Genomic DNA, 19,297 nt, shown 5'->3' with positions numbered 1-19,297 from the left:
GTCGAGTTCAAAAGCACAATAACGTAGTATGCCTATAAGTCTTCGCCTGTCTAATTCTAATACTATCTTGGACTTTAATTTCATTGGAGACTGTTTGTGATCGAATTATTATTAAAATAACTCGTTAATATCTTAAATTTTTTTTTGGTGTTTATAAGTATGGTACATCAAGGGACTGGTGCGACGCCATCTTGCCTAAAGTTAATAGTTTATTAGTCTATATCTTAATCTGAAATGAATGAAATCTTGTCAAATAGCTCTTTGTCCTTGTCATATATTGTATATAGAAAGAAACCTTTTTGATAAAAATTACTATTTATTCTCATCTTAAGGTTGGAAACATGTTCTTAATTACAGTTGAGACTATTTTTTTAACATCGAATCGTCTTGTTATAGCCCTAACGCTATGAGTAACGTATTGGCTACATTTTTAATTGTGATCTTGGTATTAATGCTTTGTTAATAAAATATACATCTCTATCTTGATAAATAAACTAAAAATTGATTTAAAACATGGTTATCTTTAAAATAAAATCGATTATACTGTGCTTTCTCGGTTTCAATATAACTCGACGACATCACTACCAAGAGAAGTGACAACTTGTATTTTTGTAAATATTAAATTGTAGACTGACATTTCAACTCTTCAAAACACAAAACATCTGTTAATCCATTGTTATTTTTTTAAAATTTTATCTGTTTTAATAATAAATTAAGTAACTTATTTTATATGTAAATATGGTCGTTTAAATTTTAAATTTACGTTGTGGTGGTTTTCGAATGGTCGTGAAAGTGTAGTTTGTGATTTTTATTTTGTTGTGTGACGTCACAGTTATTGACTGCAAGTAGAACGACGCAATTACATTTTTGAAAATGCTCTAAAGTAAATCTTAAACTTATAATCACGGTACGTATACACCAATTTCTAAATATTTATAAAATTATATTATGTAATTGATACCATACACAATAACGGAGATATAAATGATAGATTGTAGCGAAACATCTAAGTTGCATCGATTTCTTTGTCCTTGCGAACTCTGAAGCTTTGTCGTCTATTGTGTAAAAATTATATGAGGATTTTCTTAATTGGTTATTTTAGTAAAAACAAGCATTGTCATTAGCAGTTTGAGTTCCTATATTGATCACGACAAAAACAAATAAACTAAATTATTATTATATAATAAAACATTTCTAAGCATAATTTTTTTGTCTTTAAAATTATTTTACGTCTTTTGAACACAGAACGTAAACAGATCATAATTATAGATTCTAGTGATAAAAAACAGCTGATGTTAATTTAAAAATAGAATTTATATTTGTTTGTAAATAGTCCTTAACACAGTGTAACAGAGTCTATTATTGAATGCCCTTTGTTGTTACTAATGTTTTGCAAATCAATTATTTGGATTTTGTATTATTTATCTGTTACAAACGATTAAAGACTTATTTAAAATTGTGGTTAAAACACATATTAGGTTGGGAAATGAAGTTTTACAACCAACCTACCTACCTATAATAAGTGCATTAGTGATATAAGCACCTTCCATGTTGAACAGCAAATTTTTTTTTTACTTATAACTAATAATAATTGACATTATTCTCTATTAAAAAATAATATGCTGTGGGTCAAATAATTGGAATCTAATGTATCATTTTGTTTTTCTTTAATATATTTAATACTACAATTATTGTTAATAGGAATCATTATTTCATCATGTCAGCGGAGTCACCGCGGCATGCTCGCTCTGGGGGGCCACTTATAGTTCCCTCTCAACCCCCCAGTGACAGAAGCATTATTGATGCGGTTTCTGGGTTCATCAATGATGTAACATTATCTTCATCATCAGCAGTAGATCCCAAGGATGTTATTCAATGGGCTAGGTAAGTTTTCTCAAATTTAGCTGCTTTCAATGTGTATAAACATATTTATTACTTTCTTCCTGACGTGTATCAAACAATGGTTGGTTAAAATATGGTTATAAAAAAGCATGGTTGCAGAGAATTTAACCCAGATTCAGGAAAATGTATAATTTTTTTGGTGGTAAAAAATTTAAAATAAGTTTGTACCATATTTAATATTTATATAGTAATCTTTTGCAGTTCATGTCATAAAGATAAGGACATTGTACATCATTCTGCTTAAATAAGTTATCAAAGTCTTTTATTTTTACTTGATTACTTTAGAACATTGCCTTATTACTATTGTAAAATAAGATAACTCAATTTTTAGGTTTGAAACAGCTGATATCAATGAACCAACACCTGAAGGAGAGGGTGATAATGATGTACCACCATTGCTGTTAATCCTTGGGTATGGTTCAGGGGTTCAAGTATGGTTGATACCACCTAATGGAGAAGCACAGGAAGTTCTGTCATGGCGACAGGGCACAGTTAGGGTTCTTCGTATTTTGCCAACACCTCAGAATGGTGACTGTTTTTCTTCAAAGCGTCCTCTGATTGCTTTGTGCGACTCGGCCAGCCCTGGACCAGTATTTTGTTCGCTGAGCTTCATTTCTATAAGGGGTGGTGAACAGGTAAGATTTTCTGTGTGATAAGTTGTAAAGTGCTTATTGTTCAGTTGTATAACCATTAAAGAATTATATTTTTCTATGACTATTTGTAATTACTTTAAAAATACATAGATTAAATAAACCTCTTAAATGAACTTAACAGCTCAGAATACAGATTACAATAACGTCTAGGCAAACATATATTTTCTAAAACAAATCGCTAGGTCTTGTGAAATTAATAATTATCTATAAGTACTTTTAAAAATGCAGGTGAAAAGCATAAAATTCAAGAACCCCATACTGGATGTGTTGGCGAATAAGAGATCAGTAGTAGTCTCGTTTTCTGAACGATTTGCCGTATTTGATGCTGCAACATTGGAAGATAGACTTGCCATTACAACATGCTATCCCAGCCCTTGTCCACTGGGTGGTAATTCACCAATCAACCCACTAGCTCTTGGCGATCGCTGGCTTGCTTTCGCGGATAAGAAACTGAACCCGTCAAAACGCAGCAGTGGAGGTTGTGAAAGTATGTATTTTCGTATATTAAAGTAGTGTGAAATATTTGTAAAATTAAATTTAAAAAAAGAATTCTAAAGCTACATACAAAAATACTTGTTTATGTTCAATTTAATGTCAGACTTGAAGTCTTAACCTTGGCGGTACCGGATATAATACACGGAGTGATATATTCTTGGTAACAGTTTATGCATTATATTAAGACAATTCATTCACTTTACACCATTCGTAAAACCAAATATTTAAGTAAATAGTTTATCTGGATCAATAGACATTTAATTATGACAATTTATAGTAGTCGAATTTATTTTTTAACTTTCAACAACATTCACTTGTTTCTATTTAGCGTTTGGTTATTATTCAATGTCTTACCTATTTATGATCTTTTTTATAAATAGACTAATTCCTTTAAAAACCAGAACCACTGGGAGTCCCACAGTAAATGGTATTAAATAACAATATGTTACTTATTACTAATGATTGGTATCAATGCAATACCAAGATGCATAGACATTTAATTGTATTGAACCATGATTGATGACAAACGTAATGGTCATCAATCTGATTACACAACCCTTTTATGGGACTTCTTCGCTGCAAATCCATATAATTAGTGTTTAACTGAACATCCAGATCATCCACGGACGGAGGAGATATGCTTGAACAACCTTTTAGGGCCTCCGATTTTTGTATCTGCCTTTCCTAATAGGCAAGTAGTTCGGTGTTAAACACGCCATCGACTTTTTGGGTCTAAGTCACGGTTTCCTCATGATGTTTTCCTATGCCACCTAGCGTTGAATGCGCGCATAGAAAGGCCATTGGTGCGCAGCTGGAGATCGAACCCACGAACTCGGAGATGACATTCGTACGCTACAATTTATTATTACTGTGAAGTGTGATACGTAATATTCAGTATATTTTAATTATCTAAATACGTTTTAAGGCGAAGGTGTAACAAGCTACACAGCGACTGTACTTCACGCCGCCAAATCTCTTAGCAAGGGCCTGCGTGGTTTGGGCGAAAGTGTGGCTCATAGCCTCGCTGGTGGTCGCAGTACTTCGCAATCACCATCACCACCTCACACAGATCTTCAGCAGCCAGGAATTATCACTATACTGGATATTGAGGTATGTTTCATCCCACTTTAAACTTTCCTGAAAGAGTTGTTAACACATAAAGCATCAAAATCAATCAATTATACGTCTAATTGATAAGAATCGTTTTTTAGGTTAAAAAATGTCGCTTGGTAGATGATTGTACCAAAAATAATTATAATAATATTTTTTGGTTACATAATAAAACACGCATTCCAGGCTTCTGTAGAAATATATAGAATTTATTAATTAAAAAAAAACAAATACTTAAAGTAACCTATGATAAGGTAACTTAATATAAATTTGCAATATTTTATTTTTAAAAAATATGTATGTACAAAATTAAAAAAGTCAGTAAAACATATAATTTTTTTGATGCTAAACTGGTATGTAATCCATTTATCAGCGTAAAAGAACAAAAAATTCTTCGTATTAAAGTTTAGTTGTGTTACAGGGTAACGAGGATGATGATAGTCAAGATTGCGAAGATCCATGCGATCCAATTGTAGCTCACTTCATAGCACACTCCGAAGCAATAATAGCCCTGAAGTTTGATCCAAGTGGCATGTTATTGGTGACTGCTGATAAACGAGGACATGATTTTCACGTCTTCAGAATCAACCCCCATCCGTGTGGACCTACGTTGGCTTCAGTACACCATCTCTATGTATTGCATAGAGGTGATACTACGGCAAAAGTTCAGGTAATAATACTAGGCCGTGTATGTGTATGCTACATAGGAACTCACAAAAAGTACTGACCAGTAGTTTAACAGTGTGGTCTGGCACTGGCTACCAAAACCCATAATGACGTCATCTAAAGACGAATCTCAATTATTATTTCGTTAAAAAGTAATTATTGGTACGAAAACTCAATATGTTTGTTTTATTTGTTATTTCATTATTATTTCCAGTTTTAGTAACAAATTTTTAGGGAACTAAAATTTTAAGAGATGGTTCATATTTCTATGCAAATGAAATTTAATTTGTACTATACATAGGATCCCTACAGATCTGCCGAAATACTAGGCAGCAAGGGAGTTTTAAATCTAACCTTTCCTAAAAAGGGGCTATATTTGCTTGAACTTAGGTCTAATGGGTGGCCCGCCGGCCACCGTTTCTTATAGTTTACATAATCCAGGCTTATAAAAAAAAACATTCGTAATTGCAAATCGTAGACTCTCGTACTCTTCAAATGTAATTTCACAATTTATATTTCAAAAATGTATTATTATAAAATTATTACAGTGGATCTATCTAGTTTTAAACACTTACAGGATATAGCAATATCGGGTGATTCCCGTTGGACAGCGATCTCAACCCTCCGCGGTACAACTCACGTGTTCGCACTGAGTCCGTACGGCGGTGCGTGCGCAGTACGTACGCATACGCAGCCCAGGGTCGTTAATAGAATGTCTCGATTCCATAGATCTGCTGGTCTGCCTATACACGCCTCACATGCTGTGAGTACATCATGTTTGATATAGATTATGATAGAATTAAATAAATAAAATATAAACAAGAATTAGAAATTTTCTTCTTTAAAAGATTAGAAAAAGTTAAATTGTTTTTGGATATCGTATACTTGATAACAATATGTTATTTGAAAAAAAAAGAAATAATATTATTATTATTGCTATGGGAAAACGTTTTTTTTATGTATCTTTTAGCAACCTTTATAGTTAAATATTTTTTGGTATAGAAATAAAGTGTATTTACTCCGTGATAGTATATTTAATTACTATAGGTGATGGAGGGTTCTGCCCTGGGTTCGTGGTATCCCAACCCGCGACTGCCGCCATACCCTCATCCTACAACGTCACCACCACTGGCCCAGTTGAGACCCACTCACAATCTACCCACACATACCATCACACGGAACAGCTCTGGTTAGTATTTGATTATTAAGTACTTGACAGGAATTACTGGATTTAAAAAAAATCTTATCCTTTAATATTAGGTCCTTACATATGAAATTGGCGTTTTGTATGGGAGGAACCAAAAGTCGAATATTTTTATATATAATATATTTAATTAATCAAAGTATGAACCATTGTTTTCTATGCACTTTTGCCATCTCATAGGTAGTTCATTGATCTCTTTACTAAAAAACCAGTCGGACGGGAATCCATAAAATCTGTGAAGGCGATTTGGACTGCCCCATCAGAGTTAAATTTTTTCCCTTGTCTCTGTTGCATCTGTTGGAGCAAGGTCCGGGGAGTACGGAGGATGTCTTAGACATTCCAATTGAAGCTCTTCTAATTTGGTAGCCGTCTGTTGTGCAGTGTGTGGTCTAGCGTTGTCATGAAGTAGGAGTGGCGTGGAGCGATTGACCAGCCTAGGTTGTTTAGCCGCTAGCTTTTCCACCATGGTTTGCAATTGCTGACAATAGACATCAGCCGTAATAGTCTGGCCAGATTTGAGAAAACTGCAATGAACAATACCGGCACTAGTCCACCAAACGCTTACAAGTAACTTTTTGGGGTTAATTTTCGCTTGGGGCCGGATTTGACTGGCTGACCAGGATCCAACCATTGCGCTGAGCGCTTCCGATTATCGTAAAGAATCCATTTTTCATCACAGGTAATGATTCGGTTTCAAAAACGTTGGAACCAAAAACGAGCTGTGTTATCTTTTGCAACATGACCACCATACACATCATTCACCCTTCGAGTCGTTTCCGCAGCACTAGTGCCACGGCGGAACTCGTATTCGTAAATAATGCGATACTTTAAGTTTTCCATTTTGTAAAATGAGTGACGCAAACAGAAAAAAACAGAAGAAAAAAACAAATGAATGACGGTCATCGAAGCACAAATACATGAGAAAATAGCTGTACAAATTTGAATTTGAAATTCCTAACCAAAGAGGAGGTATTTGAGTTCAAAGTGGCCAGTACGACAAAACGCCAATTTCATACGTAAGGACCTAATATATACCGGGTACCGACGGATGTTGTTGTGTACAACGTTCGTATTTGTATTCGGTATCGTTTATTATACCATAATTTCAAACCTAAAGTAAGGATAAACACGTCTAATAAATTTAGATCTAAACCATTCTCAAATCCATTCAAACGCACAAAACATTTCATCAATATCAGCCCAGCCGTTTAGGAGGAGTTTAACACAGAAAATTTAAATATAAAGGTTTTTTGGACTTCTCAAATATTGGAAGAAATCAATTATTCGATTCGCCTTTAGATTTGTGAGAGACAAAATAATGACTTTTAATACATCCTATATAGTCTTATTATCTCTCATAAACCCAATGTAAGCCTCGAATAGTTATGAGAAAAAAAGTAATAATCTCTATATAAAGGCCGCCAGCGTCTATCATCGCTTTCCGAAGAGAGCGGCGCTCCACCCCTTCTCGGCCGTGCCTGGTTCGGTACAACAGTACCGTCAGCTAGCGGTCGCGGATGTGCAGTGCCTCTTTACCTGATGGCTGCTAATGGGTCGCTGTTGCATCTCCTACTGCATCCAAGGCCGGCTAGATGTGAGTCTTTTTATTGATTTCAAATATATATATTGAAAAAGATGTTTGTTGAACACATTAGTGTTATAAGTGTTAAATTATTAATAAACAATATATTTTTATAAATAAATATATATATATATATATATATTTATACTGCTTACATACTTAATACATATATATATATACATATATATATATATATATTATTCGAGTATTTATATGTTTTATGCGAGATATACATCCCCTAATTGGCCATAAAAAAACATGTTTCTACATACGAAAATCTAGTAGTATATTATACGTATATCTCTACTATGTTCTTATTAATTGACTACTAAAAATACTGTGTAAATAAAAACGCAATGTGATTATCAGCTGTTTCGAAAGAGAAGATCTGTGACGAGTCACCAATAGAGCTAGAGGTAGAGCCGGTGGCTCAATGGATGCTACAGCGTCCCGCGGCTGCTGCTGATCTTTTGGCACCTCTCCCTCCTTCCAACCCACTTTTACAACCTCTCAGTTGCCGGGTGAGTAAATTTTATTGCACCATCTACATACTAAATACAAGATGCATAAAATTTTGAGGCCCTCAAATGGGGCAGACACATTTTGCGTCTGTTTTATGATTTTTAATTCATTAAAAAATTTTGCGATTATCCTCTAAGTTAAATTGACATAAACTTGACCCCGAAACATTAAAACTAACAGAAAAGAAACTCAGGCTAATCTTGAAGCTCGATTTACGTCGATATTATTTTTTGACAACTATTCTCATAAGGTGCGCGAGAGGCGAGCGCCATATAATAATAATAGTTTAAAGTTCTAACGGCTAGTAAGGAAAGTAATAGGAAACATTTATATTTTCAAAAGAAGCTTCAATAGCATTGGTTTTAAAAACAATTGCTCCTATAAAATTATAATCCCAATATAAAGAGACTACAGAAAGCTATTTGCAGTTTTCAAAATTATACCTATACAAGAGAAAGTGGAGCTAGGATTATTAAATGAAAACTACTTTACAGAAAATTACCTCAAAACAATTAAAACTCACTATCACTATTCAACACGTAGAAAATTAAAAAACTAATTTCTATTACCCAAATACAATAAATGCATATCGGAAAAAAACATTACACTACACTCCTTACTAATGTAACAATATTAAATTTAAATTAAAAAAAATGTTACATAAATCAAACAATTATAAATTATGCATAACAAAAATTATGCTAATCAGACATCATCGTCATTTAATACATATTCGAATATAAGAGCACATCCTGTATTCGAATTTCGAATTCTCGTTAAGAACAGGTTTCTTGCATCGGCTATCTATGGCGCGTCAATCTTTCAATTGGTTTATGACATTTTACGTGCAATTTTAATGGTTTGATTGTTATAATGTTATAGTTTATATGTCATTGGCCTTAGTATATATGTTAATGGTTTAAACATGTTCGACGTCCTGGTGGATAGAAAAACTGTGTACAGTTTGTGTTACCACCACACCAACTTTCTGTTAAGATCATTTATACAATAAATAAATATTAAAGCTATAATTGATATTGACCAATGTTTGATATGGAGGATACCCGGGCGAAAAGAAGACAAATAATTAAACGTAAGAGAATTTTAGCGCAAACACAACTTCTGCGTTCGAAAGCTTGGTTTGAACTGGTTCTAGGTGATCGATGAACGAACTGTTTCTAAACTAATTTACTCTTTAACGACGTTTTGTGTGGTCCTTAAAGGTCGTACGTTGCGTGAACCGTTGACAACTACATCTTACTCGATCGACATTATATTGTGTAAAAGAGAAATCCTCGTCGATTTCAACTATATCTTTCTCTATAGGCTACAATGTGTACAAAAGAGAAAAAACTATTCGAATTCAACTATATCTTTCTCTATCGGTTACAATGTGTACAAAAGAGAAAACTAGTCGAATTCAACTATATCTTTCTTTATCGCCTACAATGTGTGCAAAAGAGAAAAACTATTCTAATTCAATTATATCTTTTTTTTTCGGCTACAATACGTGCTAAAGCGAAAAACTATTCGAATTCAACTATATCTTTCTCTATCGGTTACAATGTGCGCAAAAGAGAAAACTAGGCAAATTCAACTATATTTGTCTCTATCGGTTACAATGTGTGCAGAAGAGAAAACTTTTCGATTTCGACTATATTTTTGTCTATCGGCTTCAATGTGCGCAAAAGAGAAAAACTAGTCGAATTCAACTAAATTTGTCTCTATCGGCTACAATGCGTGCTAAAGCGAAAAACTATTGTAATTCAATTATATCTTTCTCTATCGGCTACAATGTGTGCAAAAGATAAATCTAGCCGACATCAACTATATTTTAATTTGTTGGCTACAATGTGTACAAAAGAGAAAAACTAGTCGAAAACAGGACATTGACCGTAAAATAAGTAATATTATTTTACAGCGATGTGCGGATATGTGTATGAGCGAAGAAGAGCGTTGGCTGTCCCAAGTAGAAATCGTGACTCACGCTGGCCCCCATCGGAGGCTCTGGATGGGACCGCAGTTTGTTTTCAAGACCTACAATTGCGGGTATGTAACATACGCCATCTCTTGCTCCATTTTGGAACTATTTTTATTATTTACACTTCGTTACACTACAATAAAAAAATTGAACATAATTAAATCAAAAGGAGGGCAACTGGCGGCCTTATCGCTTACGAGCGATCGCTTCCAGGCAACCACTGTGAGTAAAGAAAAAAATCAAATAAAAATGTATTAAATTAAATAAGATAGGCAAGTAGTTCAAAAATACATGTTATACACATTTATTAAGACAATACTACTATATGTGATGGATGAATCATTTGTTATTTTATCTTCATATCTAATTTAACATTTTATTCTAAATTCTCAAAACGATATTTGGGCTATTCAATTATAGTTTGATATTCTTTATTTATTTATAAATAAACATAATACTTTGTTTTTTATTATTAGTTTAAACAGTGAATTGCATAACATTTTCAGTAGCGTAGAATCACAATGAATTGAATCAAGCATGTATTTGTATAAATACATTGTATTAATTCATATTATTAATATTACAATATCGATTGCTTTATGTAGGTTGTTAAGTCTATATTATATGGGAATTGAATCATCGTAGGTCGGTTTGGCACCAATAGACGATCCTATGTTCACTTGCTTGTACGGTGAAGAATAATATTGTGAGGATGCCTTAGTCCATTAGTCGACAGTGTGTCTCAGGCACAGAAGGCTGATCACTTATTTGTCTATTAAAATGACCATATAACAGATATAAAAATCTTAGGTCCAGACTTAAAAAGTTGTTGCTTCGATTTATACCATTACTAGTGCAGTATTGAACTCAATTTCAAAAGTCAATTTCGTTCCGTTTTTATTATTATCGCGTCAACTTCGTTATGGGTTTATGTAATAACCGTTTTAAGCTTTTCATATTGATACGTTTTAGTTATGACAAACAAAAAACATTTAAAGATTAAATCGTAAACAGTTAATATCGCACTCATACAATTACGAGTTTCCGTCCGTTGTTCTTATTGATTCGTCTCTGTTACACGCTTGACAATGTCACCTGTATTAGAGAGAGATGTAGCGAGTATGATGATGGGTGAGTTTTGTTATAGTTTTTACAGAGAGAAATGTAAAATTTAGTTTTCTTCTGTTTTGAGTGAATACATGAAGATGTTGGGTGGACATACGGTGTGATTCTTGTTAAATCCTTGACGTTTGATTTCACTTATATAATTGTAACAAGAAATAATTATTCAGAAATTTAAAAAAAAGTATTTCCTAGATGCAAATTCGCGCACGGTCGTACTAATTTTGGTCGTTGAAATTTGTGGTAATATATTTCTATCTCAAACTTAAATACTTTGAATTAAAGGTCATTAAGTTTGGGGATATTTTTAGTACATTTTATTAATTTTATATTTCAGATCAAACTCATCTCTATCGGAAGCGGAAGCCGTTGAAGTGGACACCAGCGCTTGCGTAGGGGCTGCCCGATCCAACCCCGTAAATATGCCTGGCGTAAGACCCATTGTGCCTGTACTCATCGAATCCGGTTCAGCCAGTAAGTATATCAAATAGCAATACTTAAAAACTTTATACTTTTACTTAATAATATGTAGTATAAGAAAAAACAGTGAATGAATAATTTTGATAAACAGCGATCGTATGCACATCGTGCGTAAATAATCATATGAAAATGGCTCCAGTAATTGTAGATTGTCTCATCTCAAACTACCAGATTTTATAAACAATGTTATTATAAATTAAGTAATTCTGACCGTATTCAACGAAGAGCGATTCGAATCGTCGACGACCAATCACTTTCCGTGCGGCTTGATCCTTTGGTGTTGCGTAGAGATTTTGGGTCTCTCTGCATCTTCTACTGCATTTACCATGGACATTGTTCAGAAGAGTTGTTCGGTGTAATACCCGCAGCTGAGTTTCATTATCGGACATTCAATACCATCCGTATCACCTCGACGTCCGTCGTTCCTCAACTGAGCGATTTCTAAGGCAGTTTTTGCCACGCACCACAATTATGTGGAAGTATTTCCGAACCAACTCGACTTAGGGTCCTTCAAGAAAAGAGCGTACCAATTATTAAAAGGCCGGCAACGCACTTGCGAGCCTTCTGGCAATGTGAGTCCATGGGCGGCGGAATTGCTTAACATCAGGTCAGCCTCTTGCCTGTTTCCCTCCTATTACATTAAAAAAATCTACTGTTAGTATTATTTTAGTAGGATTATGTAAATAAATATTTCAGGTTCATTAGAGCATTCACCATCAGACAGTTTTCGTCGCAAATCGCTGTTAGCCGACGGAGGTAGGACCGCTGTATGTGATGTGCAGCTGAAAGAAGATCTCGCTGAGGCTATGAAGGAAGACCACGGTACGTACTTCATTAAGACTTATATCATTATTCCAAAATATATAATTCTAATAGTACTAAAAAAAATTAACGTATTTAAATGGTAACGTAATAAAAAAGGAGAGCAAGCCAAGCGTGCTGGTTGATTAAAAAAATGGATTTCATATATATTGTATGGAGTGAAATAGAATTGTGATAGATAAGGTCCGAAAATGATTGTAGTATAAACATTAACCTTCGGTCATTTTCGTCTTCCGGCCATCTGTTTTCTGAAGGGGTTACGTACGTACGTACGTTCTCAGATTGTTTTGAAAATAGTATACTTTAAATTTAGAGCTAGGCGTGCATGTTTCTAACGAACTAAACCAATTGTGTGCGTGCATTCGAAATACGCATTTGTGACATTTAGGTACCAAAAAATGGCATTTAATACATTCAAATCAAACTTTTATTGGTACTACGAATTGTTGTAGTGTTTGCTTACTAAAACGTATAAAACATTGAATTACAATGTTTCTTCACATTTGTAAAAGGTGAACGTTATTCGTCATACGCGTGAATGAAATTCAACGAAATCCCGAACTTTACCCCAATCCTTAACACTCATATTAACATTTCCTTTCTTTCACGCCTTATTTTTAACATAAAGCACCTTCAATCGAAACCATTAAATACTAAATGGTGAAAAGTACACAAGTGTGAAGCGATTCAAGCGGAGGGGTTACCGAAGAATAACACGGAATTACGGGAACATGTCACCGCACTTCACTGCGATGCACATGTTTCGACACCCTATACCGAAGCCAAAGGCAACGTAACACCCTCTCTTGGCTCTAACATGCTTTCTCTAAATCCTTCAATCGTAGCACAAATTAACGATTTTTAATGGTTGCCTTCGGTTTCGTGTAGGGCTGGCGCGCGTGGAGAGCGGCCGGGAGCGGGAAGTGAGGCGCAGCCCTGGAGTTGTGCGCGCAGTGGACCCGCTCGGGACGGTGGTGGCGCCACCCGCGGCCACTACGCCTGAGCCGCTTGACCCCGACGACTACACGAGAGCCAACGACGACGAGGCCACCTTCCGCCCGGTGGTGCGGGCTCCGGCCGCTCCGCTGCCCAGCATGCTCGTCAAGCCCCTGCCAATCACCACCACAATCCCCGTGGAGACCGTATCACCTCAGGGCGACTCTCCTAACGAAGAACCCATCCCGCTGAAAACTGATGTGGTCATCCCGGCCCAACTCACCTCCGTGCCACCTTGGCAACCACGAGAACGTGACGTCAGCTCATCCAGCGTCCCCGTAGAATCCACCGGTGATACCAACACTCGTAGAGATAATAAATTTCATGATATAAAGTTGGATGATAAACCTACTCAAAAAGATCTCGATAGTGTAAATGTGAGAAAGGATGATAGTACGTGTGAAAGGAATTCGACTCGACTCGAATTGGAAAGTGAAGATGTAAACACATCACTGCCAAAATTAAATCGATTGTCGGATGATATTCAGCCGACTTCTCGACCTAGAGTTAAGAAATCTCCCACCTCCAAGTTATTTAGTGATAGAGTAACTAGCGATAGTGGTAAAGATAAACGACTACCTGATAGTAAATTATTGCCTAGTGTTGAAAGCGGAACTTTAGAACCTATATATAAAGAGAAATTATCACAGGGAGCACTAAATATTAAGACTAATATAGCTACGGAAAAGTCCCTAAATAAAGAGAAAACACCAGAACCTGTGAAAGCAATACGTAGTTATAGTAAATCTAAATCTGAAGTTAAGGAAACCAAAAGTAAAGGAACTACAGAAAAAAGCTATGATGAACTAAAACCATCTGCGGCATCTATGCCTGATAAAGAAAATAGTAGTAAAAAGAAATCGTCGATTAAAGAAAACGAAATGAAAATATCTAAAGATGTTGATACTGAAATAAAATCTGAAGACCAAGCGTGGGATATGCTAGTGAACGAATCAAATAAAACAAAATTAGAGTCTTCAGATAACTCTACGGTAGAAAAGTTAGATGATTTTAAGGTTAAAAATAAAAAGGGCCGGAGACCAAAGAAGATGCCAGATGAACAACAGTCTAGTAAAGATGATGATGACAGTTTTGTCGAAATACACGCCATTGAAGACAAACAACAACCATCAAGTGGTGAACTAGTATCAATATCAACAACATTCGAAGATTTTGAGTCATCTAAAACTAGAAAACGAGCATCGAAAAGCTTTACGCCTGAACGAAAATCGACCAACACAGACGAAGTTATGAAACTATCTGATAATGTTACTGTAAGATCCAAAGCAAAACCGTATAAAAGCGACAACACTGAAAGCCTTTTAGATTTCGAAACGCATTTTAAAACGGCATCCAATTTCATTAAACAAAGTTCTAAAGATACCACATACTTCAATTCTATCATCGAACCCGATTCTACAACACTGACAGTAAAAGAAATATCTAAATATCCTAAAAGTAAATCGCCATCTCCTAACCGCGATAGACGGAAGTCCGTTGAAAAACAAGAAGTTGAAAAAGAAGTATACGTCATCGATACTGTCACGGATGATTTTCCAGAAATTCAAATAACACAAGTAAATAAAATGCGTAAAAAGTCTCCACAACTGATTGAAAAGAATAATCAAGACGTAGGAAAACCTTGTAAATCATGGAGTTCTATAGCTGCTAAAAAAGTCGATGACAAGAAGTATAAACCTAACGTAAATATAAATGATGATAATACGAAATCAAGTATTTCCTTGCAACAAAAATTAGCCGAATTATGCAAAAGAACAGATATTGTGGTTGCTGAATGTGATGCGCCAACAGAGCTTAATTTTGTAGACGAACACCATGCGGTATTACCAGATTTTCCACCATTGGAGTCTCTAGATTTTGGTTTGGATGACTTTAAATTAGACGTAATGAAGGATAGCCTTCTCGATGTCACGGATAAAATAACGAGTCCCATTTGTAAAATTAACATTGACGATATACTTTCATCCATAAAAGATACTAAGAAATCTGAAGAGTCCACTTCGTTCAATTTGATCGATGTCGAGAAGGTCCCGGCGAGAAAGGAAAAAGGTTTCAGCGTCCTTGAAACTGAAAAAATAACTTCCCAAGAGGTGCAAGCTGACGATGAAGTCAAAGATAAATTCAATGATTTAGAAAAATCATCAGACGAAGATGCGGCTTCTCCAGTGCTGTCAGCGGATAGTGATAAAGAGGAGAAAAATGTTGCTTCGAGTGTAACCCTCCCATCTCCAAAGCAAACAAAATCGAAAAAATCGCGTAGAAAGAAGAAGTAACATAGAAGTTGCCGTTTTAGGTTGCTTGTAGTTAGTAAATTCGTTCAATACCTACGCAAAGCAATCAATTCTGCTATTCTCTGTTCACAATAATTAGCTAAATATACTTCAACTAGTTTTAAGATATAATGTCGATTTAAAAATTATATAAAAATAAAAAAAAACGTAGGAAAAATAAAAAAAATATCAAATCTCCGTAAAAATTGACTTAGAATCTTGTTTATTTTAGATTATAACAAATTTTAATGTTTCCATAATATTATTAAATTGACGAGGAATCTGTTAGAACCAAAAGCACTTAAATATTTTTTACGAAATGAATTATGTATTTCTATTTTTAGAATGAATTTTTGACTAATATTTTTATCGTTATTTTGCGGCGTGCTCCTTTAGTGCATAATAATTAAATTATTTTGTATATATTTTGATGTTATTTTTTACAATGTTTACAAAATTGTGTTATTTATTTTGTATTTGAATAAATTATGTTCTATAGTGCGTCAGTATTACGTAAACGTATGTGACTAACGGTATCGAATACCAATCATAATTACTTAAGGCAACATAATTGTGTTATTTCAAGGAAAACATATTACTTGACTATAAATGGTAAAAAAATCAACATTTAGGGCGATTCATGTACGTAGTAGCAGCGCAATATTGTGTAAAACTTCAGACTTGGTATACCCTCATAATTCTTACATCGCTTTATCCAAGACATAGCACTTTTATCTGAAGAAAATATGATCGTAACATTAGGCGTTATAGCTTAAAGTTTATTGGTGGATAATAAAATTAAGAAATTCGCCCATTTCAAAACATTAACAGAATGCAAAAACAGAATTACACACCCTAAGATCCTTTTTACGGGTTCTAACAAGATATTCTTTATATTTAATTGATCTTAATTTCTAATACTTTAATTATAATCTACAGTCATACATGTATTAATTTTGATGAACAACTCTCTTAGTTCGTGTAACTAGTGTAGACATGCACAGGTACACAAAAAGTTCTATTAATGACAAGGTTTCGTAAGGCTGGTCATGTTTTTAACAGGTATGCATTGTTCAACAGCTCATTTGTTGATTGGCGTCAAACAAACTTGCTGTCAAAAACTTAAATATACGAGGTTTCGAGAAACCCTAAAACCGTACGTACTGTATACGTAATTGTCTATGCTTGACACTCGATAGCGGTAAAATGTACGTTAATCTTATAGAGAGTTTTTAACTTATTCGTGTACATCAAAATTAGACATTTATTTTTCATGACAAGTACCTTAATATAGTTAAGTTTAAAAAGACCTCATATAAAATAATTCTATATTTTAGGCTATTAAGTAGCACCTAATGAGTACCTGTATGTATTACGTATACCGTGACGTATTTATTTAAATGAGATTTTATCAACATACAGTTGTATGGCACGTAACTTGGCATATTACTAGGATAAGTCCGTAATATTATCAAGACGTAAAAAATAATTTGTAATATGACGATTGCCCACTTACGTGCCGGGTACAGGATAATAGTGGATGCTGTTTAATACTATTCGTTCCGATTCTCCGTTTAACTTCGATATGATTCTAATGTAGAAAATTGAACTTTGAAGTGTCAAGATAAAGTTCGTGATCGCTAGTAACATAGGGCAGGTCATTTGGTACTATTCTTTAAGAAATTAGTTGAGTTAAAGTCGTATTGCTGCTAAAATAAGAGAATCTAGCTCCACGACTGATATAACCACGAAATAGATAAATAAGGTTGGCGGCATTGCTCGAAGTTCGTCCTAGAACTGCTTGTACCTAGTCGCAGCTTAGATAAAAAAATATAAAGTAGGGTTGTTTTAACACAAGACACGCTATTTGTGGCATGCTTACGGTACCTCACTTACCTTTTCATACTCATTTATCTAATTTGTGGATATAACAGATCGAAACTACGTTTCGTAAAATATGCATCAAGAAAAAAGACAAATTTTATATATAAAATATTAAAGTTTTGATATTAATCTCATGGGTGTATCCTGCTATTTAATATTTAAAAAAATATTTTGCATTATTGATTTAAATGTTAATAAAACGCATAAATTTGCTTCCAATAACTAATCCTAAGATCAAATGCTTTAGATCCGTAATGAAATGTTTGACCTAACATAATTTTCGAGTTGGATAAATTATAAAAGTTTTGGCTATATTGTGTGATTTGGCAGACGTGTTGAAATTAATCGAAAATAAAATGACTTCAAAAACTGTATTTTTTTTTATTTTTCTCTGATATTTTGAACGGCATCTATGTATGCACTACGTGATATATAAATCATATGACCACACCACCGTAATAGGAACACCATGAAATATTAAACGCCAGTAAATATATTTTTAATTTCTAGCTTTGACAAGAACTAGTGTCGCAAAACACGATTGATAAACAAGTATTACAATTCATCATTCATTTTTTATAGTCCTATCATTTAAAAATATCAAATCGAATTCCTTACGGAATGTGGCCTTTGTGGTCAATGCACTTGGTGTCGAACCCGATGAAGTTTATAGTTTCAATTTCGTCAGTACCAAAGACCTATATGTTTTAATTTTTCTTTCAGTTACAAGCCGTTTCGAAGCAGAACCAGAGGAGCTAAGCTCGAGTAGCTTTAGTTCAGCCTCCAGGGCCTCCCTTGACCCGCCATCTTCTCCGACGCCAAGCTGCAGTGGCGATAATTTAATGCACTTTCCAGGTGACTCCAGTAGTTCTCTCTGAGGTTTGTGCTGTACGCGCTGGATAAGGACCAGACCATGGCACGTTTGGAAAACATCTTAGACTTAATTTGGATAGAGTTTTTAAGAAATTGGAAGAGTTATGCTTGTTTTCACTAATTTCTAACGATTTGCCTAAAATTCTTTGAGTAAACCATTTAAATTTCTATATATTATATTTGTTTTGTATATTAGATTCATCACATAATTTAATGACAACAATTATTCATAAAAACTAAATAAGTTAATACATCGTTCAGCTAAAATAATCTTTCAGCGTAAACATAATTTGATAGAGACGAGTTACTACTATTCTTAAGTACCTACTAACTAATTAGTTATCTTGACTACACATCTTTTTGTGGCTTTCTGTTTTTTTTGGTGGCTCAGATTGATTTAGCTTTTATGAATAACTTTATAAATTACACATCACGACAAATGTTTAACAGGTTTTTAGGTGTAAAAGGTTTTCGTATTAAAAACAAAAGGTCTTGGGGATCTTAATCAAAATAGTGACCTGATATAAATTTTGTATAACTTTTAGGCTATTTCAAGAAGTTCTTAGTGAAAACGAGAAAAAGGTTTTGTCAATAAGATTCATTTTAATCCAGTATACCCAATACTGGATTTGTTTGCGCCATGTCGACTTTGTCTGATCCTATATTTAGTGTGTATAAAAAAGGGCTGTATTCCGATGACAATAGTTACTAAGA

General features: G+C 34.3%; 1 protein-coding gene across 3 annotated transcripts; it reads left to right on the top strand.

The window, feature by feature from the left end:
• The first annotated feature begins 642 nt into the window (after nt 1–642).
• On the top strand, nt 643–18,747 carry LOC123711094 (breast carcinoma-amplified sequence 3 homolog). 3 transcript variants are annotated; one of them, XM_045663508.1, is made up of 15 exons: nt 643–907; nt 1,702–1,884; nt 2,234–2,537; nt 2,784–3,042; nt 3,976–4,160; nt 4,582–4,830; nt 5,404–5,589; nt 5,874–6,015; nt 7,448–7,624; nt 7,982–8,133; nt 10,056–10,183; nt 11,220–11,246; nt 11,575–11,711; nt 12,414–12,539; nt 18,434–18,747. In XM_045663508.1, exons 2-15 carry the CDS (start codon nt 1,718–1,720, stop codon nt 18,586–18,588), a joined length of 2,394 nt encoding a protein of 797 aa, XP_045519464.1. In that variant the 5' UTR covers nt 643–907; nt 1,702–1,717; the 3' UTR covers nt 18,589–18,747. The 3 variants fall into 3 exon arrangements, with proteins under 3 accessions (XP_045519464.1, XP_045519462.1, XP_045519463.1); XM_045663506.1 differs by lacking the exon at nt 18,434–18,747 and adding an exon at nt 13,428–18,082; XM_045663507.1 differs by lacking the exons at nt 11,220–11,246; nt 18,434–18,747 and adding an exon at nt 13,428–18,082.
• The last annotated feature ends 550 nt before the right edge of the window (nt 18,748–19,297 follow it).

This window comes from Pieris brassicae, chromosome 6 (assembly GCF_905147105.1).
Source record: "Pieris brassicae chromosome 6, ilPieBrab1.1, whole genome shotgun sequence".
NCBI lineage: Eukaryota > Metazoa > Arthropoda > Insecta > Lepidoptera > Pieridae > Pieris > Pieris brassicae.
This window is presented reverse-complemented; position numbering and strand designations above follow the sequence as displayed.

Coding starts and splice junctions, on each gene's coding strand:
- LOC123711094 (XM_045663506.1), top strand. CDS start 1,718: ATGTCAGCGGAGTCACCGCGGCATGCTCGCTCTGGGGGGCCACTTATA. Junction 2,538..2,783: donor CTATAAGGGGTGGTGAACAG/GTAAGATTTTCT, acceptor TTAAAAATGCAG/GTGAAAAGCATAAAATTCAA. Junction 8,134..10,055: donor TACAACCTCTCAGTTGCCGG/GTGAGTAAATTT, acceptor ATTATTTTACAG/CGATGTGCGGATATGTGTAT.